This window comes from Phyllostomus hastatus, unplaced genomic scaffold, assembly GCF_019186645.2.
Source record: "Phyllostomus hastatus isolate PE091 unplaced genomic scaffold, TTU_PhHast_1.1 phas_contig_86, whole genome shotgun sequence".
Taxonomy (NCBI): Eukaryota; Metazoa; Chordata; class Mammalia; order Chiroptera; family Phyllostomidae; genus Phyllostomus; species Phyllostomus hastatus.
In genome coordinates this window covers 90,530,179-90,558,076 of record NW_025333977.1, presented here as the reverse complement: position 1 = coordinate 90,558,076, position 27,898 = coordinate 90,530,179, and the positions used below count along the sequence as shown (strand labels likewise).

The window sequence follows — 27,898 nt, the reverse complement described above, 5'->3', positions numbered from 1 at the left end:
TTAGGAAAGAGGCCAGGTATAAATACACTTCAAATACAGACCAAAAAGAAACAAGCAAATATTGCAATTACTTTTAGGATATAAAAGAAAGCATGTTTGCTTTTACAGCACACCTTAATCAAAAAGCAGTATTTCAGGACTGCCTTCAGATAATGAATACCTGGATTTGACAATAACAGCCTCGTGCTCATTAAATCCCCAATTCCCTGATTTTACCAAGAACAGGCATATTCCCTGAATATACAATAATTTTAGTTTCTTCACTAGTTTCCAATGAGAGCTCTTGGCTGAGATTAGAAGTTGAGTGTGGCTCAGAGACCCTAAGTAAATCACCAGCAACTGAATACTTCGTTTCCTCCTACGTAACAGGAGGGCCACTAGTACGTCCTCTATACCACAAAGCTCCTTGTCATTAAATAAATGCAGACTGTTTGTAGAAGTAAAAGTGTGGTATAAATGCACTATACTGTTATCATACACATTAGAGGCTTAAGTGATTCTTTCTCAGGAGCATAAGGACTTCTTTTCACCCATGGCAAAAACTTCTTTCCAAATTCAGTTTCTTTGCTAACAACAACATGACAGAAGCAGGAAAGTCATACACGGACTCAGAGATGCAGGCACAAAATAACAAAGGAAAGCATTTCTAAACATAAAACATTATTTATACCTGTTTTCATTGTTTTTACACTGAGATGCAAACATCCTCTTATCCAAAATAGCTATGAAAAAACAAAACAAAAAACAAGTTAAGCCTTTAAAGATGCTGGTGAGTTTCCAAGTGTCCCTGCTGAATGAATCCAAATATCAAATTTTATAAATCAATAATTCAATGATAAGGAAAACCAAATGAACTAAACTGAGCTATAAAAAATCAATATACATAGCAATATCACAATTAACCAGAATGCTCCAACTTCCTTTAAAATGACTATTTAAAACTAGTCTTGTTTTAACCTTTAGTTTAGAAAAACCTTTCCAAGTTGAACCATTTCACTTTCCTGGCTTGGTCAATACAAAATGCCAAACACAAATCAATTTTATTTTGATGATTTAGGATCATGTGGTATGTGGGGGTATCTCTTGGAACATACATAATTTCTGTGCCATTCTGTCAGAGGCAGAAAATTAGAGTGAATTGGAGTTTCTTGTCTTAAGTAAATCCCTGATATCATTAGCTCATTGTCTTCCTTTTGCCTCGTCCTCCTAAGAAGAGAGTGAAGTGGAAGAGCTCTAGTTAAGCAGCTGCATCACTACAACGAGGTGGGCAAACACAGCCGTTCAGTGACTTTACCCTCTGGACTAGTTCTTCTACTTAATAAATGTGCCGAATAACATGAGTTACATGTGATGGGCCCACTGTTTTTCTGGATATGAAATTTGAGTACCTTATAGATTCCTTATTTGGAATCTTTTCTTTAAAAAACAAAAGAAAATCACTCAGGAAGATGACTTCCAAAACCAGGGAAGTTGAAGATTTTGCTAATGGAATCAAACTATTCTTCCTATATTAACTCATAACTCCTTTAATAATTTTTATGATGTTATCAAAAGCAAGTAAGATCTCTAAGATACTAGGTGCTCACCTCCCCAACACCCATAAAATAATGAGTTGCTGGGAGAAAAGCCACCTTCCAATCGCTCAGTACAGTTCAGTGTTTCCATGGTGCAAGGTCCCTACCCCGGGGGCACACAAGGTGACGTCAGGTGGCCCACAACACTGCACGGGGTAATACTGCACCGCAGTGGGAATGCCATTCCCAACAATTCTCTTTTATCCTCCTGACAATTTCACAGAGAGCACCCACCATGGTGCTGGGTAACATCTCTCTCCCTGCAACGAAGAAAGGGCAGGCCTCTCAGACTCAGAGCCTCGGCAGGCATTAGCATCTAGCTAGAATTTAGTTAACATTTTTATTTGTTTTAATTTATTTACTTTGTAGTTACCTTTTATTTATGGGAAACTGATCCTGGTTTTCCACTTGGAGTAGTGGATGGTTTTTTAAAAAATTATTTTAAAATTTAAAAAAATATTAAGTAAATAATGGTACATGTAATATTTAAATGATTGAATTTTAGAAACAATGGCTATAGTCTAAATCGTATTTTTAAAAAGAGATTTCAAAAAAAACTACCAGTGTAATCCAGAAATGAAACACGTGTCACTATATTTTCAATACTTGTGATGCCCCCGGGATGAGTTCGCCATAGCCTCTCCTACAATCAGGCAATTCCCAGAATTAAAATTCAAGGAAAAATATAAAATACAAAAGAGCCAATTCCGCACCATCCTGGACTTCATAAATTCGTAGTACCATATATGTGCAAAAATCTTATATGTAGCAAGTCATTTGTTTGAAACATAAAGTTTCCGATTTACTGTGGCATCTTTTTATTTGGTCTATACTAACGCCTCACAAAGGCAAACCCAGGTTGTAGAGTTCCTGCTTGGTCCGCAAAAGACTGATATATATTTTGATTGAACTCTTCAGCAAGGATTCAGGACCGGAACACTGGCCAGTGTTCCACTGGCGTCTGACCGTTCTTGCCCTGTTACGGCTCTGCAGGTCAGTCTTCTCCTCCTCCTCCGAATAATCATCTCATGGCCAACATTCTTCTGAGAGGAGTTTGCCCAGCAGGTATTGCATGCTCACAGGCATGCCATGCTGACTTAAAACAAAAAGTGCAGTTGGAGAGAAGGAAAGCAGAGCTTCTTGTTTCTTGGGAAAGCAGGCTCTCCATCACAGTGGCAGTTAAGAAGTCCTCCTTCCTCTTTCCTCCGAAGCCAAGGCAGTACGTCTGAAGGGTGGTGTCAGACATCATAATCAGGAGCCTTACCCTGGGCTTGCCTTAGCCAGATCTGTAGTGTAACAAACGCTCCCACGGTCACATGAAAGAAAAGCTGCCAGAGGTTGCGAAGTTCATAGAGATACATGTTGCATAGACAGATTAAGCCAAAAGTCAAAAAAGATTTGACATTCCGCCAGCCAGTGTAGTAGACAAGTAAATAACACTGTTCAAAATATAAAATGAAAGATGATTAGGGTTATAAGAAAAGAAATAGATTTCTACTGTAAAACTGTAACAGGCCACACAGTAAAAATAATGAGAGTGGAATAAGGGGATTTTTCATCTACAGATAAATAATATAACAACAAGGCATTCGGCTATGAGAAGGAAATGGATTTTTTCCTTTTCTTTCATTTTTCCAATGAAAAAGCATTTTGTATCATCCTTAAAATGGAGGAACAGCTGGATGACTCCCTTACAAACAGGATGGACAGATTCCTCACAGTGATGGCAACTAAGAAGCATGCTCAGGGACTTCAGGGGAATCCATCTTTAATTCTCACCCCAGGAAAGTACAAAAAGCTCAAGTAAGCCGTTTAGCAAAATGGACTTGTATATAACCGGAATCTGAATAGTACTGAAATCAACAAATATTTACTAATTCCCCCCACTCAATGTAAGGAATTAAGCTAGGAGGATAGGAGTGAGCATTTGAGGGAGAATTCATTCAAGGGACATTTACTGAGGACCTGCAATAAGTCAGGCATTATTCTTTAGCTTTAAGTAAACAAAAAAAGCCCTTGTTCACATGGAGCTTACATTCTAGGAGAGAAAGATTCTAAACATTTTATACATATAAAATCAAATAGTTATGTCTTGAAAAAGATAAAAGATTAAAATAATGGGACAGAGGATGCAACGAGTGCCATTTTAGAAGACACACAGTAAAGAAAGTACTCCCCCGCCCTACCCCAAACCCTGGCATTCACCTTCTCCTGCTTTAGTTCTTCTCTTAATTTGAACTATAAACATACTTCAAAAACATGCTTATTTGTCATCTATATTCTTCCAAAAGAATCTAAGCTTCATGAAAGGAGAGATTTTTTTACTGTCTTCTTTATTCATTTGTCTCCAGTGCCCAGAACAGTGCCTGGCACATAAATGCTCATTAAACATTTGTTGAATGAATAAACTGTTTTCTAGAAGATATTTAAAATTCACTACCTAGAGTTCCAGCCAAGATGGAGGCATAGGCAGAAACCCTTCGCTTCCTCACACAACCAAAAAGAGGATAACAACCAATCTAAAATCAATAAACAACCAGAAGTGCCAGAAAATCAAACTGCATGGAACTCTGACAACCAAGGAATTAAAGAAACAGTCAACCAGACCAACCAGACTGGTAAGACGGATGCAGAGAACCCAAGGCAGTGGACCATGGGTGGGGCTGGCTGCGAGAACCCCCTGTGAGGCGGCAGACTGTGCAGGTGGGGCTGGCCGAACAGGAAACTGAGACTCAGAGCTGACTGTGGACTACAGCAGGGGTTGCCGCAGTGGGAGAAACTCCCAGTCTCACATTGTTCCCTCAATGGCCCCTCCACCACGTGCACTGCCACAGTGCAGCAAGGAGAGTTGCCCTGCCCTGGTGCAGGGGAATACCTAAGGCCCCACCCCCTTACAACTTAAGGGTGTGCCAAGACGAAGAAATAAGGCCCAAATGAAAGAACAGAGCAAAACTCTAGAAAAAGAACAAAGTGACAAGAAGACAGACAACCTGTCAGATGTAGAGTTTAAAACACTGATAATCAGGATGCTCACAGAACTGACTGAGCTTGGTTGAAAAATGAAAGAACAAATGAAAGATACCCGAAGTGAAATAAAACAACATGTTCAGGGAGCCAACAGTGACATGAAGGAAAAACCAGGACTCAAATCAATGATTTGGAGCAAAAGGAAGAAATAAACATCCAACTGGAACAGAATGAAGAAACAAGAACCCCAAAAAGTGAGGAGGGGCTGAGGAATCTTTGGGACAACTTTACACATTCCAATATCTGAATCATCGGGGTGCCAGAAGGAGAAGAACAAGAGCAAGAAATTGAAAACTTATTTGAACAAATAATGAAGGAAAACTTCTCCAATCTGGAGAAGGAAATAGACTTTCAGGGAGTCCAGGAAGCCCAGAGAGTCTTAAAGAAGTTGGACCCAAAGAGGAACACATAAAGCACATCATCATTAAGTTACCTAAGATTAAAGATAAAGAGAGAATCTTAAAAGCAGCAAGAGGAAAGAAAGAGTTACCGACAAAGGAGTTCCCATAAGACTGTCAGCTGATTTCTCAAAAGAAACTTTGCAGGCAAGAAAGGGCTGGAAAGAAGTATTCCCAAGTCATGAAAGGCAAGGACCTATATCCAAGATTGCTCTATCCAGCAAAGCTATCATTTAGAATGGGAGGACAGATAAAGTGCTTCCCAGATAAGGTCAAGTTAAAGGAGTTCATCATCACCAAGCCCTTATTATAAAAATATTAAAGGGACTTATCTAAGAAATTGAAGAAGTTCAAAAATATGAACAGTAAAATGACAACATACTCACAACTATTAATAAATGAACCTAAAAAAAAGGAAAACAAAAACTAAGCAAACAACTAGAACAGGAACAGAATCAAAGAAATGCGAAATGCACATCACGTGGAGGGTTTTCAGTGGGGAGGGGGAAGGGAGAAATTAGGAAGGAAGGTACAGGGAAGAAGCATAATTGCATAAAATAGACAGGGAAAGGTAAAAAATGGTATAGGAAACAAAGAAGTCAAAGAACTTGTATGTAGAACCTAAGGACATGAACTGAGGTTGGGGGGATGCTGGAGTGTTGGAGGGTGCAGGGCAGAGAGGGGATAAGGGGGGAAAATTGGGGAAATTGTAATAGCATAATCAATAAAAATACTTAAATAAATAAATAAGTAAAAATCACTATCTGGTAAATACAGGAATTACTTGTGATCACAAAGTCTTAATAAAGAATAAAGAAGCAGAAGTCTCTCTGTGAAATTGTATCCAGGCATCAGCACAGGAAGGGTATTGCGACAATGCAGAAAGACTGTGGAAATGTTCTGTTTAATGTGTTTAATTCTTATAGAAATTAGGACTCTGCTTACTTAAAAAGAAGACTACTATCCAAGCAAAATGAATTGGAAGCACTTGCTTTACCTAAGTAATGTGCAGAGTATAAAAATAGTTGAAAACATAACTTTTTCTTTGAAATTATTCTAAACTTAGAGAAAGTTTGCAAGAATATACGAGTTCCTATATACCATTCACCCTGTTCCCCTGATGTCATCCTTACATAACCACAGTATAATCATCCAACCAGGATATGATCACTGATACAATACTATTCACAGACTTTATTCAAATTTTGCCAGTAGTCCCACTAAGGCCCATTTTCTGGTCCAGAATCCAATCCAAAATTCCATATTGCATTAAGTTGTCATGTCTCCTCAAATCCCTAATAGCTCCTTCAGTCTTTGTTTTTTATGACCTTAACACTCTTGAACAGTATCGATCAGCTGTTTTGTAGAATATCCCTTAATTTCATTTTGTCTGATATTTTCTCAAGAGTGAAGTGATATGTAATTTTGGCAAGAATACCACTAGCCCTGGCTAGTGTGGCTCAGCTTGTTGGAACACTGTCCTGGTCAGGGTATATGCCTAGGTTGTGGGTTCATCTGGTCCCCAGTTCAGGCGCATATGGGAGGCAACCAATCAACACTTTTCTTTTGAATCGATGTTTCTCTATCTCCCTCCCTCTCTCTCTAGAAAGCAATGACAAAATACCCTCCGCTGAGGATTAAAAAAAAAAAAGAGTGCCACTATGATGATAAGTAATATATCTTATGATGTTAACTCTGATCTTTTGGTAAGGTAGTATCTGATAGGTTTCTCCACTGTGAAGTTACTCTCTTTCTTTTTGTAATTAGTATCTTGTGGGAGGGGAAATAAAGACATTCTCAGGTGAAAGAACACTAAGAGAATTTGTTGCCTATATATGTACCCTAAAAGAATAGCTAAAGGAAGTTCTCTAAACAGAAAGGAAATAATAATAATAAAAAAGAAACCTTAGAACACTGGGAAAGAAAAAAAACGCAGTAAGCAAAGATACAGGTAATTGTAAAAGATTCTCCTTTTCCTCTTGAGTTTCCTAAATTATCTTTGATGGTTGAAGTAAAAATTGTAATATTGTACCATCTGTTGTGGTTCATAGTGTATGTGAAGGAAATATTTAAGAAAATCATAGAGGATGGCAAAGGTACATAAAGGAGGCACAGTTTCTATGTCTGACTTGAACATATAAAATAAGACCAGAAAACTGTGATGACTATGTATAATGCAATACCTAAGAAACCATTTAAAAAGCTATACAGAGAGGTACACTCAAAAACACTATAGATAAATCAAAATGAAGTTCTAAAAGAAAAAGTTCAAGTAGTCTACAGGAAGATAGGAGGAATAAAATATAAAAATTAAAAACAGAAAACAAAAAGTAAGATGGCAGATTTAAGCCCTAACACATCAGTAATTATATTAATTGTAATGGCTTAAATACAACAAGGAGAAGATGGAGATTGGCAGAGTGGATTAAAAAACATAAATCAACTCTATGCTATTTAGCAGAAACTCACTTCAAATGATATAGGCAAACTGAAAGTACAAAAATGGAAAAGGATATACCATGCAAACATGAATAAAAATAAAGCAAGAGTGGCTATGTTAATACCAGGTAAATACAAAAATATTTCTAGGAAAAAAATAACCAGGGACATAGAAGGATATTACATAATAATAAGTGGATCAATCCACCAGGAAGGCACAGCAATCCTAAATGTGTATGAACCAGACAACAGAGCTGAAAAATACGTGAAACAAAAGCTGACAGAGCTGAAATGAGAAACACAATTATAGCTGAAAACCTCAATACTCCTCTTTTGACAATTGATAGAACAACTGGAGAGAAAATCAGCAAGGATACAGGAAAAAAAAACAAACCCCCAAAACCATCAACCACGAGGATCTAAGGGACATTTACAGAACATTCACTCAACTGCAGTAGAATACATGTTCTGTTCAAGTGCCCATGGAACTGTACCAAAATAGACTGTATTCTGGGCCATAGAACAAACCTCAACAAGTTTAAAAGAAGTGAAATAACAGAGTGTGTTTTTCTAACCACAATGGAATCAAACTAGAAATCAATAATGGAAAGAAAACTGGAAAATCTCAAAACATTTGGAAACTAAACAACATAACTCTAAATAATCCATACATCAAAAAAGAGCTAAGAGAAAATTTTTTTAAAAAAAATTGACCCCTGACTGGTGTGGCTCAGTGGGTTGGGCATGGACCCACAAATCAAAAGGTCACCAGTTCAGTTCCCGGTCAGGGCACATGCCTGGGTTGTGCACCAGGTCACTAGCTGAGGGCATATAAGAGGCGACCAATCAATGTTTCCTATATCGATGTTTCTCTCCCTCACTTTCTCCCTCCCTTTCCCTCTATCTAAAAATAAATAAATACAATCTTTGAAAAAATAAATTGAATTAAATGAAAATGAATATACAACATACCAAAATTTATGGGGCACAGCTTATGAAGTGCTAAGAGGGAGACTTAGAACACTAAATGCAAATATTACAAAAGAGGAAATTCTCCAGTCATCTAAGTTCCCATCTCAAGACCTAGAAAAAGAAAAGCCAAATAAACCCCAGGCAAGTAAGAGAAAGGAAACAATAAAGGTAAGAGCAGAAATCAATAAAATTGAAAACAGGATAAAAACTATAAAACAAAGAACAGGTTCTTAGAAAAGACTAATAAAATGAACAAGTAAGACTGACAAAAAGAGAAGATACAAATTACCAATATGTGGAATGAAACAGAGTATCTATCACTACAGATCCTACAGACATCAAAAGGACAGTAAGGGGACACTCTGACCAACTCTGCACACAAATTTGGTAACAGATGAAATGGACCACCATCTCTTAAAACATATACATACCACCATAATTCACCCATTACGAAACACACAATTTGAGTAGCTCTATAACTATTAAGAAAATGGAATTTAATATATAGTATATAGCAACAATAATCAAACTATGTGGGACTGGCAGAGAGACAGACACATAGATATACAGGACAGAATGCTGAGCCCCAAAATAGACTCACACAAACATGTCCAACTGATGTTTGACAAACATGCAAAAGCAATTCAGTGGAGAACAAATAGCCTTTTCAACAAATGGCACTAGAGCAATTGGCCATCTATGCACAGGCAAAAAACAAACAAAAAAAACCCAAACTCAATCCCACCCAAGTTTCACATCTTACACAAATCTTTATTCAAAATGGATTGTGAACTTAAATGTAAAACATAAAACTATAATACTTTTAGGGAAAAAAATGGAGATAATCTTCAGGATCTGGAGGCAGGCAAAGAGCTTTTAGAACTGACAAGACAACATGATCCATATAAGGAAAAACTAACATAATGAATTCTATCAAAATTTAAAGCTTTTGCTCTGCAAAAGACCCAGTTAAGAGGATGAAAAAATAAGCTACAGACTAGAAGAAGTTATCTGCAAACCACATATATGGCAAATGGCAAATGTCTAGAATGCATAAAGAATTCTCAATCTTGACAGTAAAAACAATCCAACTAGAAAACATGCAAATGATACGAACAGACGTTTCACCCATGAGGATACTCAGACGACAAAATAAGCACACGGAACATTGTTCAACCTCATTAGTCACTAGATTAAGTGCAAATTAAGACAACAATGAGGTATCACAACATACCTATCAGAATGGCTACAATAAAAAACAGTGAAAACACCAAATTCTGAAGAGGACGAGGAGAAACTGGATCACTTCCCACATGCTGGTGGGAATGGAAAATGGTATGCCACCCTGGAAAAGAGTTTGTCTGTCTCTTAATAGAACTAAGCGTGCAACCACCATATGACCAGCAACTGCTATGTTTATCTCAGAGAAATGAAGACTTATGTTCACACAAAAGATATATGTACATGAGTGTAGCTAGCAGATGAAAGATTGTTTGACTTTGGGTGATGGGCACACAGATCTTGTATCACAGAAATGTACACCTGAAACCTATATGATACTATTAACCAATATCACCCCAATACATTTAATAAAGAAAAAAATGTTTATAGCTGCTTTATTTATAATAGCCAAAAATTGGAAAGAATTCAGATGTCCTTCAATAGATGAATGACTAACCGTGATACATACATACTATGCAATTCTATTAGCAACGACTAGGAACAAGCCATTAATATATGCACCAACCTGGACAAATCTCCAGAAAATTATGCTGAGTAAAAAAATGCCAGTCACAAGAGGTTACATATTGCATGGTTCCATTCACTTAAAATAAGATTACAGAAATGGAGAACACAGTAGGGTCGCCGGAGAGAATAAGGAGCAGAGGGAAGTGGGTGTGACTATAAAGGGCGACAGGAGGGGTCCCTGTGATAGGAATGCTCCATATCTTGACTGCATCAACATCAACATCCTAGCTGTGATAAAAACTATAATAGGAAAACTTTACATATACATAATTGTTGGCAATTTACTTTATAAACAGTTAAAAATACACAATATATGCACACACAAAGTGTTGCAAAATGTTTATAATGGGTGACTCTAGGCATACTAGTCTTTCAATTTTTCTGTGAATGTGCAAGTTTTCAAAATAAAATGATGAGGGGAAAGGAACAGTCTCTAGTTTCTAGTTCCTTTGGTTTCCTACTTAAAATGATATATAGCAAGATTACTCCTACCTGTCCGAGTTCCGTGCTTCCACAAGGACCTACAGCCTAGAGAAAAAGGCAACATACCATGTGGTAGTGGCCACTGAGGTCAGATCTAAAGGGAATTAAAACTATCCCGACGACTGGGGGTACAGCATGTTATATGGTTACACACAACCACCTAAGTTTCACTGTGAAAAAATAGCATATTTGACAAGCATACAGTTTCATGTGTGTCAATATGAAGAAAACTGGTTTTTTACTTTTGTTTTTAAAGCTTGAATATGTTCACTTTTCTCAAGTAAAAGAGCACCTAAGTGACACTGCTTCTCCATGGGGCAATTCTTAGAACTACTTTCCCCTGTTCTGGGGGATGTGACAGAGGTGTGCCTACCTACAGGCAACAGCACGGGAGCTGGGGTCACACAGACCTGGGTTCAAGTCACTGACTGGCTACAGGAACTTGTAGGCCTCAGTGAAAAATGATGATGATAATAAGATGAGTGTGGGACTTTGTGAGAATAAAATGGTACAAGAAATGTAAAGGGCTTAGTAAACATAAAGTAGAGCTCAATACATTTTGCTATTATTATTAGCATTTAAAATTATTTTATTAAGGTAAAACAGTCAAAAGCATATTTTTCAAAAATAATTATGAAATTATTTTAAAGTTAATATTTATCTCATGTTATTTTAGAATCATTAGGTTGTAACATTATAAAAAATTATACAAATGTAGAAATTATGTTTAGAGACAGCACGTAGAATGAACACAATATTTAAAATCAGAAGCCCTAGCTGGTGTGGCTCAGTAGATTGAGAGCTGGCCTGGGAATCAAAGGGTTGCCAGTTCGATTCCCAGCCAGGGCACATGCCTGGGTTGAAGGCCAGGTCCCCAGTAGGGGGCGTATGAAAGGCAACTACACATTGATGTTTCTCACCCTCTTTCTCCTTACCTTCCCCTCTTTTAAAAAATATATAAATAAAATCTTTAAAAATAAAAAATAAAATCAGAAGACTCTGAATTAAGTCCTGACTCCACTATTTACTTACTGGCTATGTGACCTCTAGATAATAATGAAGCTGCTTCAGGTTTCTTATTTTCAAAAATGAGATAACATTCCTTGTGTGGCAGGATTGTAGAGATAAAAGTTTAGAAAATCCACACAAGAATAGTTCTTAAAATTAAAGCACTGTGACATTAACAAATACAAATTTTCACATTTCCTACATGAAATGTCATTCATTATAATTAAATGTGTCGAATTTAATAGAAAAATAATTTCTAAAGATAAGTAATTAAGAAAAATCAGGGGATTATAAAGAAAGTGGGGTCACTGGGACTAAAATTTTTAACCCATCTTTACATAAAAGTCAAATACTTATATCCAAAATATTTCACTAGAGACTTCTACTGAATTTTCGGTGGCCTTATATTTGCAGTCTTGAATCTTTCTAATGTTCTTTGTGTGCAAACCAGAGAAATGCGTTACTTGTAAAAGTTTGATCAAAAGGCCTTGTTTGCTCTAATATGTTTTAGCGAAGACAGTTTGTAGTTTGGGTAACTGGCATGGTTATCCCACTCCTCCCTACAAACCTGTGCCTCCTCTCTTCTTGGAAACATGAGTACCCATCTCCCGTCACCGGGTACAAAACCGCCTCCCTCCTTACACCTCATATCTATTCTGTCAAGTCCCAGCAGTCTTCCTTCTCGGTCCTTCCCCTCACACACATCCCTAACTACCATCACCTCTCATTACCTTCTGCCTGAAGTCATGGAATCACCTCCCAACTCATTTCCTTGCTTACAATCTCCCTGCTCTGACAATCCATCCTATCATCACTGCTGAAACCTGGCCTTTGCTGTCCCCTGTTCAAAGACTTTCCTAAAAGTACAAAATCCTCAGCCTGGAGTATAAGCAGAGTCTGGATGCTGAGTGATTAACCAGTCACCACAAAATTTAGAAGTAATCTTTACTGCTATAGGCAAATAGCATGGACCACTGAAGCCCAGCACTGGACAGAGTTAACACTAAGTTCACTGGGATCTATGTCCACTCAAAATGGAGAGGTAGGTCACAAAGCTAATAAGGTTCAAATTAAAAGGAAGGCAAAAAGAAACCTTACACATTATTTTTATTTATTTAAAGTATACAAGCAATTATTAGAATTGATACTGGAAACAAACAATAATGAGAAAGTGTTTCTTAAAACTAGGAGAGAACTTACCTGGTAAAGGCAGGCTGCTGTTCCAAGGAAAAATGCAATGATGTAATTAAAATCCTCACCATCACTCTGCAAAAACAAAATAAAAAATTACTTTTCTTCTGGTAGAAGCCCATTTTCAAAAACAATCCATTGGGATAGGATATGAAGACGTTTATGCACAAATGGTCAAAATTTTCACAAAGTGATATGTAAAAATTCTCAAGAATCCTAAGAGGGAACCATAAAACATCGTAAGGTCCAAGGAGTGTGAGGTAGAAGAAAACGACCAGTGTTCCTCCATGTTTTGGCCTGCAGGTCAATTTCATTTTACCTAAGAGAAGATGACAATCAATAGGAAAAAGTTTCTGTATAAAAGTCTCTCCTCTCTCCTGAAGAAACCAGATAAAAATATACAACACCCCAGTGCCCTATAAAGTTAGTCTTGCTCACTGGGGTCATTACTTAACCCAAACAAATACTGACACATTTTACTCTTTAGGAAGCACATCACTGAACTGTCTGATACAGTAATTTGACAAGATTAAAAAAAAAAATCATGAAAAGCTACTGCCCACTAGAGTGTGCTAAATTCCAATGAGAAAAATCAGTCACACTAGCTGTGCCGGAAAAACAGCCACCCAGAGGAAACACAGAGACGCATCACACGCTGAACATTCCTTCTGAAAGAAAGCTAACAGAAACATGTAACAGCCCATGTTTCTCTATTCCTTTTTGAATCCTCGTAAATGTCTATAGTTATTAGTTCAATGTTTTCACGAAGTAGAATGCAAAGCCTAGGCAGGAGCATAAATCTGCCCCTTACTTCCGAAAAAATATCTTTAATACAATGAACATTTCCGTAAGACATGAGAGTGTCCTTCATGACCATGTCTTCGTGAAGTAATATATGGAGAAAATTCCCTTTCCATTTGCTGTTGGGCAACAGAACCAATGGTAAGGCAGAGGGAGAGTGGCTTATCCTAGAGATGATCTCAAAACAGGAGCCATGAGTCTGTCTGGGATGCTTAGGGACTGCTCAACCCCAGAGGCAGGGAAGACCACCATGAAACCTCCACTTTAACAATTCTAAGCTTTAAATACAGGGTGGGGCAAAGGTAGATTTATAGTTGTGAGTACATGAAAGTTTATTCTTGTGTTATTTATTAATTATTGTATTACTTTCCCTGTGAGCAACTGTAAACCTACTTTCGCCCCACCCTGCAAGTTCTGCCTGATTATTTTTCTTAATCCTTTCCTTTTTCAATAATCTTTTATCTGATTATAAAAATTTACCTTCATTGTAGAGAATTTGGAAAACATTGTTACAAAGAAGAAATTCATATAGTCCATAATACCTCAACTCTGGGAGAATTACTGCTAACCATTTTATGTATTTCTTTCTGATATTTTCTATAAAAATAAGCCCATTTAAAAAAACTGGAATCATACTTTTATATACTGCTTTTTAGTCACATTATATCATAAACATATAAACACTCTCATGATATTCCTCAACCACATGATTTGTAACATTTTTATAACCTTTCATTATGGGGATATACTACTATAATTTAATTATTGTCCTATAGTTGGTTATTATTTTCTCCCTAAATTGACAATATCACTTTATAATTCTTTTAATTGCCTTTGGAATACAATAGACCATGTTTCTGGAGTCAGTCAAATTTGGGTTAAAATCTTTACTTAGCAGCTATATGATCTTTAAACTATTTAACTTGAATTTCCTTTTTTGAAAAATAAAAGTTGTAGATATTAAATGAAATAACATTTGAAAACACATAGAACAGTAACTGGCACATAGAAAGTGCTCAAAAAACATTCACTGCCCTGGCTGGTGTGGCTCAGTGGATTGACTGAGTGCCAGCCTGCGGACCAAAAGGTTGCTGGTTTGATTCCCAGTCAGGGCACGTGCCTAAGTTGCTGGTCAGGTCCCCAGCTGGGGGCATGCAAGAGGCAATGGATTGATGTATCTCTCATACATTGATGTTTCTCTCCTTTCCTTTCCCTCTCTCTAAAAATAAATAAATAAAATCTTTAAAAAAAATCACTAAGTTCACTTCTCCCTAAGGTTACTGTCTACATCATTTATTGGATAATTAGATTACCTTTTGCATTGTTTAAGCCTCTAGTGTACTAACCTTATCTTCTCAGTTAGACCTTAACCCTTCTTCAAGGCAGAAAATAAATCTTTACTATTTGCATGAAATTGTGTAGATAGTAGGAATTCAACAAATGCATGCTAGATTGGGTTGACCTTTGAAAATTCTTTATTTCTACTTGGTAAAGAGAAGATTGTCTATAAACATATCCTTCCATTCAATAAATATTCATTAAGCCCTAATGAGCCAGTACTGTGTTACTAGACCTAGGATAAAAAACGAGTCCATACCAACTCAAGAAACTCACTCTCTAATCAAGACAGGAGATACATAAACCAAAAATTCCCACCCAAAGTGATCATTGGTAATATAGATATGTGTACAGGGTACTAAGGGAGCCTAGTGTAGACCCATCTGATTCTGCCTGGAAAAAAAAGGGGTCAGGAAAGGTCTGGTAGAGGAAGGCTTAACATAGTTCCTGAAGAATGAACTGGTAGACAAGGCAGACAACGTAGGAAAAGAATTCCAGGCAAAGGGAATAGCACATGCAGTTTCAAAGAGGGAAGAGTCAGGATGATACTCAGGTTTCTTGTTTAGGCAATATTCTAATGATACCATTCACTAAGCTGGGAATATAGGAAGAAAAGTATTAGATTTGAGAGGAGAAAAAATTGAGTTCATTTTGGACATGCTATTTTGGAGTTGCTAGTGAAACATCCAAATAATTGTATTTAGAAAATACTTAAATGTGCTTAAGGAAAGAATTTGCCCTACAGATCTAGTTTAGTAGTCATCTAATTAAATAGTAGTAAATTAAAGAATAGCCTATTGAAATTGAGTGCAAGTCTTAACTCTTGACTGGTTTCTAGATTGGAAAGAGAAGAAAACACTATAAAGGATATTTGGGGTCAACTGTGGAAATTTGAATGGAGATTTTATATTAGATAATACCTACTGCATTGATCTTAAATTTCCTGGATGTAACAAAGATATTGTGATTATGCAGAGAATGTCCTAGACCTTAAAACAGACATATTGAGTGACTGCGGAATAAACTGTCATGATACCTATAACTGTACTTTCAAGCGATTCACAGAAAGAAAGAAAGAAAGAGAGAAAGGAAAGAAAGAAAGAAAGAAAGAAAGAGAGAGAAAGAGAGAAAGAAAGAGAGAAAGAAAGAGGGAGGGAGGAAGGAAAAAAAGGAAGAAAAGAAGGAAGGAAGAAGGAAGGAAGGGATGGAGGAAGGGAGGGAGGGAAAGAGCGAGAAAGAAAGGTAGGTTGGTATCCAGGTGAATGTTAATTGTATTGTTTTTTAAACCTCCTGTAACTTTGAATTTTTCCAAATAAAATGTGTGGTAGGGGAGAAGGGAATACAAATTTAAAAATGCTATGCAGCCATTTAGAAAAATGTAATAGATCTCTATATACTGATGTGAAATGATTTATGTATTGTTGGGTGGAGAAAGATTTAAATTAGTATGAACAGTATACTGCCACTTATGTAAAAATAATTTTAAATTAATAATTATATAAGTAAATATATAAATACATATGTAGTGGCATATGAACATAATCTCTCTAGGTAATATCACTCACTGACTCTGAGGAGGAGTGGGAAGAGAATTATGTAATGTAAAGAAAAGTGACAGGCCTTCATCGCCTCTGGTCAAGCTGGCAGCATAGGCAGACATAGCTTGCCCCTTTGTACAACCACTTCAAAATTAAAACTAAAATACAGAGCAACCATCACTCAGAACCCTCAGAAATCAGGTTGAATGGAAGTCTAACAACTACAGTATTAAAGAGACCACACCCATCCAGACTGCTGGAGGGGCAGAGATGAGGAAAAGGAGGGTCTCACATCTGAGTGAGGTAGATTAAAATTGAGGAGGGGGAGTGAGGAGTCCCAGCCCCACACCAAGACCTCCAGCCCAGGGCTCCAGTGCCAGGAAGATAAATCCCCACAACTTCTGGCTGCAAAAACCAGCAGGGGATTGAGTAGGTGGAAGAAACTTCTGGAGCCCCAACCAGTTCCTCTTAAAGAATCCACACAGGAATCCCCTACTCAGACTCACTCCCTCTGAGCTCCAGCACTGGGGAAGCAGCTTGAAAGGCACCAGTGGCATAAAGGGAGGAATTGAGGGGTCTTGGCATCAAGGCAAGCAGAGGCCATCAACTCTTTCCTAAATCCTCCCCCCACAGATGGCAAACTGGTGCCATATCTGAGACTCCATCAATCTGGCTAACTCTGTTAAAACATACTTTGGATTTCCCTAGAGACTCCACCCCATCCAATTTACATGCCCACCCAACCTACTTTTCCATATGAATGACTGGTCTGGCTCAAGCTCCTGCCTCCCAACTTCCTAAATCCTGTCAAACAAGGAATACCTGCTCTCAGTGAGCACCAGGCAGGGCACTAGCAGCAGCCAGCCTAGATACACTGCTTGGCCTCACATGGGAATCTCCAAGCCCAGGACAAGTAGCAGCCATCTCAGATTGCTTTGTAGCTCAGGCAGAGTGGACCTGGGCAGAGCATGATGGGGCTGACCTTGGCCTGCACCACCCAGGAAACTCCAGAGCCTGTGCACCCACTGGATAGCTACAGATCACATTGGAGCACCACCACCCTACCCTGCCCCTCACACAGCTGATCCTCCACAGAGGGCAGAGGCTGGTGGCAAGTGGTCACAGCCAATCCTTACAGCAGACTGGCCTGGGCAAATCCCTCCCATTGACCTGCCAACAGCAACCAGGGCTCAACTATAAGAAGAGGGCGTACTCAGACCACATGAAAGGTGCACCTCAAGTACCCAGCTTGGGTGATAGGAGAGGCCGTGCCACTGGACCCTATAGGGCACCTACTATATTAGGCCACATCACCAAGACATGCAGTTGAAGCAGCTCTACCTAATACATAGAAACAAACACAAGGACGCTGCCAAAAGGAGCAAAGAAACATGGCCCAAATGAAAGAACAGCTCAAAACTCCAGAAAAAGAGCTAAACAAAATGGAGATAAGAATCTATCACATGCAGGGTTCAAAACACTGGTTATAAGGAGGGATGCTCAAGGAACTTAGTGAGGACCTCAACAGCATAAAAAAGATCCAGTCAGAAACAAAGGATACACTAACTGAAAGAAAGAACAATATACAGGGGAACAGCAGCAGAGTGGATGAGGCCAAGAATCAAATCAATGATTTTGAACATAAGGAAGCAAAAACAACCAGTCAGAACAATGAAAAGAAGACAGAATCCAAAAAATGAGGACAGTGTAAGCAGCCTCTGGGACAACATCAAGAGTTCCAGCATTCCCATCATAGAGGTGCTAGGAGGAGGAGAGAAAGAGCAAGAAATTGGAAATCTATTTGAAAAAATAGTGAAGGAACACTTCCCTAATTTGGTGAAGGAAATAGACATGCAAGTCCACAAAGCAGAGAGAGTGCCAAACAAGGAAGATGCAAAGAGGCCCACTCCAAGACACATCATTTAAAAAAAATGCCAAAGGTTAAAGATAGAGAGAGAATCTTAAAAGCAGCAAGAGAAAAGCAGTTAGGTACCTACAAAAGAGTTCCTATTAAGACCATCAGCTGATTTCTCAAAAGAAACTTTGCAGGCTAGAAGGGATTGGCAAGAAAATATTCCAAGTCATGAAAAGCAGGGACCTACAACCAAAGTTGCTCTACTCAGCAAAGCTATCATTTAGAATTGAAGGGCAGATAAAGAGCTTCCCAGGCAAGAAAAAACTAAAGGAGTTTATCATTACCAAACCTTTCTTATATGAAATGTTAAAGGGACTTACTTATTTAAGAAAAAGAAGATCAAAATGAAGAACAATAAAAAGGCAAAAATGCCAAATTTATCAACAATTGAATCTAAAAAATAAACTAAGCAAACAAGAGTAACAGAGAGAATCATGGATACAGAGAGCATTTTGATGGTTGCCAGATGGGAGGGGGGTGTAGGGGAATGGGTGAAGAGGTGAGGGATTAAGGAATACATATAGGTAATTACAGAATAGCCATGGGGACGTAAAGTACAGTATAGGAAATGGAGTAGCCAAAGAACTTATACATATGACCAATGGACATGAACAATGGTGGAGGATGGCTTGAGGGAATAGAGGCTGCTGGGTGGAGGCCAAGCAAAGGCAAAAAAGTCAGGACAACTTTAATAGTATAATCAATAAAATATAATTTAAAAAAATTACAGGCTTTGAAATTTGTGTGTACACTTTGCTATGTGTATGCATGTGTGAATGTGTATATATGTACATGCATTAACTTTTTTTTAAAGGCCAATATGAAACTGTCCAAGGGTAAGGTGTAGAGTTTAAAAGAATATAAAGCCAAGAACAGAACACTGCAGATGCCATTATTTCAAGGACAGGTGGAGAAAGAAAGTTTACCAAATAAACTGAGAGCTTAGAAAAGAAGGAAAAAACCAGAATAGGAAACAACTGTTTCATGAAAATGAAGGGATGAAAGATCATCAAGAAAAATAATGTAACACATCAAATGATTAATAGTGATTTATTCAATTAACTTCTAAGTTTTCTAAAATAAATATTGTTTTTGAAATTAAACAAGTAATTTTCTAAAGGAAGAACTGAACAGTATGTGAGATGAAGCAGAGAGGGCACACAGGACAAAGCCTCAAGGAAGGCCGCAGGAAATGTCGATCAGTAGGATACTGGTGTGCTTAATGGTGGGTGTTTGAAAGAACTATGAGGGTAGACAAGAGGTCACAGGAGACTAAGAGAGGTAAGGGAATGGGGGCCACAAACAATCTACTCCTGCAAAACACGAGAAGCAAACATGCATGAAGAGGTTTTGTTTGTTTGTTTGTTTAAGATTGGCAGGCTATAACACGTTTATGAGCTGAGAGAAAAGAGCCGGTACAGAGCAAGCAGATGAAACACAGGTTAGGAACTAGCCAGAGGAAGGAAGGTGGAGCAGAGATTCAGAGAGGGGACATAAGTAGGGGGTAAGACAGAGGAATGCCAGCCAGGATGGGATGGGGCAGTTAAGATGGGGTAGAGGTAAGGAGTTCAAATAAAAATGTTTTTAAAATGTCACATTCACCTTTGGGGGATGCTAGGGTTCAAAAACTGCTTTGAAAACTAATAAAGGGAAAAAAGTTTAAGAATTTTAAGGTGAAAATGAAGAAGTAAAGAGAGGCTTCATATAATAGCCACACAATGTTTTAGGGTGATACTACTAAAACATGTAATAACTATAAAATATTCACTTTTTAATCAAGTGAAAAGACACAAAATTATAAGTAATATGATTTGTGTATATATGTGTTTTACATTATGTTTGTGTGTTTGTGTGTATGTATATATTTGTATATATAATACACAGAGAAAATTTGGGGATGATTTTACTCTCTTTTTTATACATTTTCCCTAATTCTTTAACAATGAATTTAGAAACAGGAAAAATACTTTTATTTCTTTTGAAAGCAAGTAAGCACTGCATCTTAGCATAGAAATTATACCACTAAATAAATCAAAAACTTCTTTTGAGCTTTAATAGGTATGTAATGTCTTCAACGAATCTATGGGAAAAACAGAACTCAAGGAATAAAAGCAAGCTGATTACTTCTGCTTGCTAGTAGCCATTAGAAACAATTTTAGAATTAGAGTCTAAGGTTTGTTCTGAAGTAGTCCTTGAAACTATGCAGTCTAAAGCCTTCATCTTGCAGAGCAGAAAAATGAGATCCAAGAAGGTAAAGAATATAAAGCCAAGAATGGGTAAAAAACCCATTCAAAATTATAAGGGTTGTCACTGGCGGATGGGATCCAGGTATCCTAACTTCCAACCTAGCATTTCTACTGCTGTTTCAGAATACTCATTTTTTTGGCAATGCAGCTCATGCAAATTACTTCTAGGTTAGCATCAGCCTAATTAATATCATTGTTTTAAGGCTGATCCTTACAGGAATACAGGTAATATAAACCCAATGTGATAAAAGCTTTTTATGCATTTATGATGTGCCAATTCACAAGAAACTTATTAACATCTCTAAACTCAGAACAAAGTTAGTAAATGAGTGAAAATAATCTAATTTACACATTACTGTGAACATCAAATCAAATTTACCAACTAAAAAGAAAATGTACTCATCAAAACCTCCCCATTCTGAACTTAGATACCAAAGAAAAAACTTCAGTGCTATGTACTTTAATAAATCCCTTGTTATCACCCTAAGAGGTAGTTATTAATCTAGAAGAAACAAACTTGTGCTGAATTTTCAAACAACATTAACAATATATAGGAATGTTAATTCATGTGGGTTCTCAAATTTAAATGTGCCTCAGGCACCCAGTTACATACTAGGAGATAAATGTGGCAATCACTTTTAGCATTTGAAAGAGTATTTAGAATTCATGGCCTTAAAGAAGTAAACTTTAATATTGATATACTGCTTACACTTAGAAAATATACTACATATTTTCAGCCAGATGTATAAATATGATCCCCAACTAAATCCTTTGCTTTTAAATCAAGTTTTAGAGAAATGCCGAGGTCACTTAATCTGAGCACTGCCTTTCTGCCTCATCCATCACTACCCAGATCTGAGTAACTCCACTACAGATAACTTCAAAACAGATAAAGAGTGAAGTCCCATGTCCTGGAATTTGCACTCAAGTCTACTGAGCAGACTACTTCAAAAAGGTCTACTTTTACTGACTGAAAATTATCTGCCATGACCCCAGAGATTATTCCTAATACAAAATACAATGAAACCGAAAGTTAAGAGTATGTCTTCAGTTCAATGGCTTTAGTGAGAATAAAAAGGCCCTTTTATCCCATACAAGTAATGAACAATGATAAAATACAGACTCTAATGAGGGTAAGTAAAAGGTGAGAGAGCTGAGGCACCCAATTTTGTATGTATTTTCCTTCAGGTTAATTCAGGCTATAAAAGATGTACTTGTTGAAATTAATCTAGTCTGCACCCTAATCCTACAATGCTTAATACTCTAAGTTTATCACAGTGCCCTCTGCTTGCTGACATTTTCATGTTCTCCTTTTGTCTGTCTGTTGTCCCTTTCATCTTTTAGGACACAGATCCTTAGAAGGCAGATATTTCCAACACTACCGTGTACCCCCTCATTATTCTCGTAACAAGACAAGGAAACATATTTCCAAGCACCAGTTACTTACCAAAAACATTTACCTAAGGATAAATGTAAAATCCACACCAATTGGAGCAATGAGAATTTCTACTTTTGGTCCAGTGAATTTCCAAAAGTAACAATTCCCATAAAGGTGACAGGATCAAAAACTGTTGGAAAATCTAAAATTATACATGGGCGACAAACTGTCTGTGGAAGACATTTTCCCCAACCCTGCGCTCTGCTGTTTCCTCACTCCTCCTCCTTCTGATCATCATGGTTTCAGGAACCCCAGTTACTGATGAGTGTACATGGGATATATCAGGTGGACTGTGGCAAGACAAAGATTTAAAAACAGGGCTCACTACTGGTTAAAGTGGCCACATAGGTAAACACAGCTCACCTCCTTGCACAATCACATGAAATTACAACAAAACTACAGAACAACCATCACTCAGAATCATCAGAAACTGAATTGAAAGGAAACCTGTCAACCACAGAATTAAAGAAATCACATCCATCCAGACTGGTAGGAGGGACGCAGATGTGGATTGGGCTGGTCCAACATCCATATGTGGTGGATAAAAATTCAGGAGGGATCATCTCAGGAGTGAGGAGTTCCAGCCCCACTCTAGTTCGCCAGCCCAGCATTCCAGTGCCAGGAAGATAAGTCCCCACAACTTCTGGCTGCAAAATCCAGCAAGGATTCAATCAGTGGAAAAAACTCTGAGTCCCAAGCAGTTCCCCTTAAAGAACCCTTACATGGTCTCACCTGCTCAGACTCACTACCTCCAAGCTCCAGCACTGGGGTAGCAGTTTGAAGGTCCCAGGGACATACAGGGAGGAACTGAAGTGTCTGACATCAAGGTGAGAGCTGGGGAGGAGCTTTCTCCTACACAGGAAGGTGGTGAGAGGCCACTGTACCTTTTCTGAATCCTTCCCCCACAGAATCACAGAGCCAGCTCCTGAGACTTCACCAACCTGGCTAACACTGTTTGCCCCACCCTGAAGATCCCCTGAAATTCTGTCCCACCCAACCTACCTGCCCACCCAAGCTGTTAACAGTAATTTTTCTATATGAATGGCTGATCTTGGCTCATGCTTCACAACTTCTAAATCCTACCAAACAAGCAACAGCTGGCTTCAGTGAATCCCCAGTCCTGTACCTCTTCCTAAGTGGCCCCAGGCCCAGAAGCAGCAGCCAGCCTAGATACACTGCTTGGCCTCACATGGGAATCTCCAAGCCCAGGACAAGTAGCAGCCATCTCAGATTGCTTTGTAGCTCAGGCAGAGTGGACCTGGGCAGAGCATGATGGGGCTGACCTTGGCCTGCACCACCCAGGAAACTCCAGAGCCTGTGCACCCACTGGATAGCTACAGATCACATTGGAGCACCACCACCCTACCCTGCCCCTCACACAGCTGATCCTCCACAGAGGGCAGAGGCTGGTGGCAAGTGGTCACAGCCAATCCTTACAGCAGACTGGCCTGGGAAAATCCCTCCCATTGACCTGCCAACAGCAACCAGGGCTCAACTATAGGAAGAGGGCGTACTCAGACCACATGAAAGGTGCACCTCAAGTACCCAGCTTGGGTGATAGGAGAGGCCGTGCCACTGGACCCTATAGGGCACCTACTATATTAGGCCACATCACCAAGACATGCAGTTGAAGCAGCTCTACCTAATACATAGAAACAAACACAAGGACGCTGCCAAAAGGAGCAAAGAAACATGGCCCAAATGAAAGAACAGCTCAAAACTCCAGAAAAAGAGCTAAACAAAATGGAGATAAGAATCTATCACGTGCAGGGTTCAAAACACTGGTTATAAGGAGGGATGCTCAAGGAACTTAGTGAGGACCTCAACAGCATAAAAAAAGATCCAGTCAGAAACAAAGGATACACTAACTGAAAGAAAGAACAATATACAGGGGAACAGCAGCAGAGTGGATGAGGCCAAGAATCAAATCAATGATTTTGAACATAAGGAAGCAAAAACAACCAGTCAGAACAATGAAAAGAAGACAGAATCCAAAAAAATGAGGACAGTGTAAGCAGCCTCTGGGACAACATCAAGAGTTCCAGCATTCCCATCATAGAGGTGCTAGGAGGAGGAGAGAAAGAGCAAGAAATTGGAAATCTATTTGAAAAAATAGTGAAGGAACACTTCCCTAATTTGGTGAAGGAAATAGACATGCAAGTCCACAAAGCAGAGAGAGTGCCAAACAAGGAAGATGCAAAGAGGCCCACTCCAAGACACATCATTTAAAAAAAATGCCAAAGGTTAAAGATAGAGAGAGAATCTTAAAAGCAGCAAGAGAAAAGCAGTTAGGTACCTACAAAAGAGTTCCTATTAAGACCATCAGCTGATTTCTCAAAAGAAACTTTGCAGGCTAGAAGGGATTGGCAAGAAAATATTCCAAGTCATGAAAAGCAGGGACCTACAACCAAAGTTGCTCTACCCAGCAAAGCTATCATTTAGAATTGAAGGGCAGATAAAGAGCTTCCCAGGCAAGAAAAAACTAAAGGAGTTCATCATTACCAAACCTTTCTTATATGAAATGTTAAAAGGACTTACTCAAGAAAAAGACAATCAGCCCTGGCTGATATGGCTCAGTGGATTGAGCACTGGCCTGTGGACCAAAAGATCATGGGTTTTGATTCCCAGCCAGGGCACATCCTGGGCTGTGGGCCAGGTTTCCCAGGTGGGGCATGTGAGAGGCAACTGATCAATGTCTCTCTCTGTCTCTGTCTCTCTGTCTCTGTCTCTCTGTCTCTCTCTCTCTCTCTCTCTGTCTCTCTCTCTCTCTCTCTCACACACACACACACACACACACACACACACACACACACACAACTAATGTTTCTTTCCATCCCTTCCATTCTCTCTAAAAAATAAAATGTTTTGAAATAAAAAGATCAAAACTACAAACCATGAAATGTCAATAAATACACATTTATCAACAAGTAAATCTAAAAAACAAATTAAGCAAACAAGAACAGAGACAGAATCATGGATACGGAGAGGGTTTTGATGGTTACCAGATGGAAGGGAGGTCAGGGAGTATGGATGAACAGGTGAGAGGATTAAGAAGTGCAAATAGGTAGTTCCAGAATAGCTGTGGGGATGTAAAGTACAATATAGGAAATGGAGTAGCCAAAGGACTTAGATGCATGACACATGGACATGAACAATGGTGTGGGGACTGCCTGAGGGAGTGGGGGGTGTTGAGTGGTTGAGGGCAAAGGGGGAAAAATTGCAACAACTGTAACAGCATAATCAATAACATGTAATTAAAAGAAAATAATGCTAAGGGAACAACACAACCAGGTCCCTAGTTTCCAGATAGCTAACCATTCCATATGGACCAATTCACAGTTTCTTGCCTCAAGAGAAAGCAGCACTGTTGCAGTAAATTTACTGTAGAATATCAGTGAAAATGAAAGAATTCCATATCGAATATCAAAAAGACACATCTTCAAAGTTACAAGCATCGATTGTCCCCAAATTATAAATGATCTACTATTAAAAAAGACCACTCCCCTGTCCATAGTTTACCTCATGCTCCTTTCATGCCTCACCACCACAATTTTAAGAATCTGTTTAACATAAAAAACCTTGAAGCTTCTAGGGAACTGTGGACTCTAAGATAGAGTCAGGAAGAAGCTACAAAAACAGAAAAACTACCCAGGATCTCCTTACTCCTCACAAAAATACTTACCTTTACTCTGCCTGAAATTTTTATTACTTGAAAATCTACCTATTAAGTTGGTTTGACAAAAGTTGTCTTTTCCCTGAACACTCATTTTTATTATTTAAAATCGGAATAATATGTTCATATGGTTCAAAAATAAAAATAACATATAAGAAGTTATATCATGAAGATTCTCATTTCCACTCTGCTTACCATCAGTCCAGTTCCCATCACATTTATTAGTTTCTTATCATTCCAGAGCTCATTTATGAAAATTAATGTAAATTAAAATAAACTGTTATTTTTCCAGTCCATCTTTGGTGGGAGTAGTTGGGAACTGGTAGGTGCAAGGTCGGAGGACCTGGTCTCTCTTCTCTCACTGGCTTTCTCAGTATGACTACTGTTTTCAGAGGGCACATCATTGCACATCTGACCTTGAAAATGAATCAGATTATTGAGTCTATGTTCCTTTCTGACTGGGGCTCTGAGCCCCTATCTGACCTGTGTGAATGCCGGTATGTGCTCTGTGAGTGTGTTTAATTAATACATTTTTATGTTTGGTGCAGTTTTAGGTTTACAGAAACTTAAGCAGTAGAGTGCTTATATATCTTTTCCCCTGCTCAGGTTCCTGTTATTAACATCTTGCACTAATATGGTGTTTGCTCTGCATTGTACATTCTTAGGTTTTGAGAAAAGTATAACCACCACCACCACTACATAATGTACAGAATAGTTTCACTGCCCTAAAAATTCCATGTTCCAACTAGTCAGCCTTCCTCCCTCCTTCCAAAGCCCTGGCAACCACTCATCCTTTTACTCACTGTCCCTATAGTTTTATGTTTTCCAGAATGTCATATAGTTGGAATGCATAACATGTAGTTTCAAGACTGGCTTTTTTCATTAAGCAATATAAATTCAAGGTTTAGCCACATCTTTTTTACGGCTTGATAGCTCATTTGTTTTCATTACTGAATAATATTCCATTGTACAGACCATCACAGTTTGTTTATCCATTCACCTTGAGATTTCATAGATGCTTCCAGTTTTTTGAAATTATGAATAAAGCTGAGATATACACTCATGTGCAGGTTTTTGTGTAGATATAAGTTTTCTGCTTATTTGGGTAAATATACTGAAGAGCATGATTTCTGGATCACATGGTAAGGGTGTGCTTAGCTTTGTGAGAAACAGGCCAACTGTCTCCTGAAGTGACTGTACCATTTTGCATTCCCATCAGCAATGCATGAAGAGGTCCTATTGTTCTATATGCTCATCAGCACTTGGTATTGTCAAGGGTTTTTTTGTTTTTATTTTTGACATTCTAATGGATGTGTAGTTTTATTTTAATATTTTAATTTGCAATTCCTTAATGACCTATGATGTGAGCATCTTTTCCTGTCCTTTTGTGGGGTGCCTGTTAAGTTCTTTTGCCAAATTCTTTTTTAAATGGGTTGTTTGTTTTCTTGAGTTTTAAGAGCTCTTTGTATGTTCTGGATACAAGACCTTTGTCAGATGTGTTTTCCAAATATTTTCTCCTAGTCTGTGGCTTATCTTTTCAGTTTCTTAATGTTCTTCATAGAGCAGAAGTTTTTCAACTAAGCCTAATTCACCAGTTTTTCTTCCATAAATCATGCTTTTGGTGTTGTATCTAAAAATTTATCACCAAATTCAAGGTTGCATAGGTTTTTTTTCTATTATCTTTTATAATTTTTATAGTTTCATGTTTTACACTTAGGTCTGTGATCCATTTTGAGTTAAACATTTTTTGTGAAAGTTGTAAGATCTGTGTTTAGATTCATGTTTTTGCATGTGGATGCTCAGCTGTTCCAGCACCATTTGTTGCAAAGAACATCCTTTCTCCACTGAATTGTTTTGCTTTTTTGTCAAGCACAGTTGACCATATTTGTGAAGGTACATTTCTGGGCTCTGAACTCTATTCCATTGATTTATCTGTATACTGCTTTTTCAATACCACACAGTCTTAATTATTATAGCTTAATAGTAAGTCTTCAAGTTAGGTAGAATGTCTTCTTTCTTTTTCTTCAGTATTGCATTGGCTATCCTGGGTCTTCTGCCTCTCCAATAAATTCTGGAATCACTTTGTCAATACCCACAAAATAACTGCT

General features: G+C 38.1%; 1 protein-coding gene across 2 annotated transcripts in view; it reads right to left on the bottom strand.

The window, feature by feature from the left end:
- Positions 1-640: 640 nt before the first annotated feature.
- The window catches only part of SEC22A (SEC22 homolog A, vesicle trafficking protein), a 72,452-nt gene continuing 45,194 nt past the window's right edge, over positions 641-27,898 (bottom strand). For both annotated transcript variants that reach the window (XM_045851841.1, XM_045851840.1), the window contains exons 6-7: positions 12,851-12,916; positions 641-3,013 (exon numbers count right to left, since the gene is read on the bottom strand). In XM_045851841.1, the coding sequence (XP_045707797.1) occupies positions 2,813-3,013; positions 12,851-12,916 (267 nt within the window). In that variant the 3' untranslated portion in view covers positions 641-2,812. The remainder of the gene's footprint in view (positions 3,014-12,850; positions 12,917-27,898) is intronic.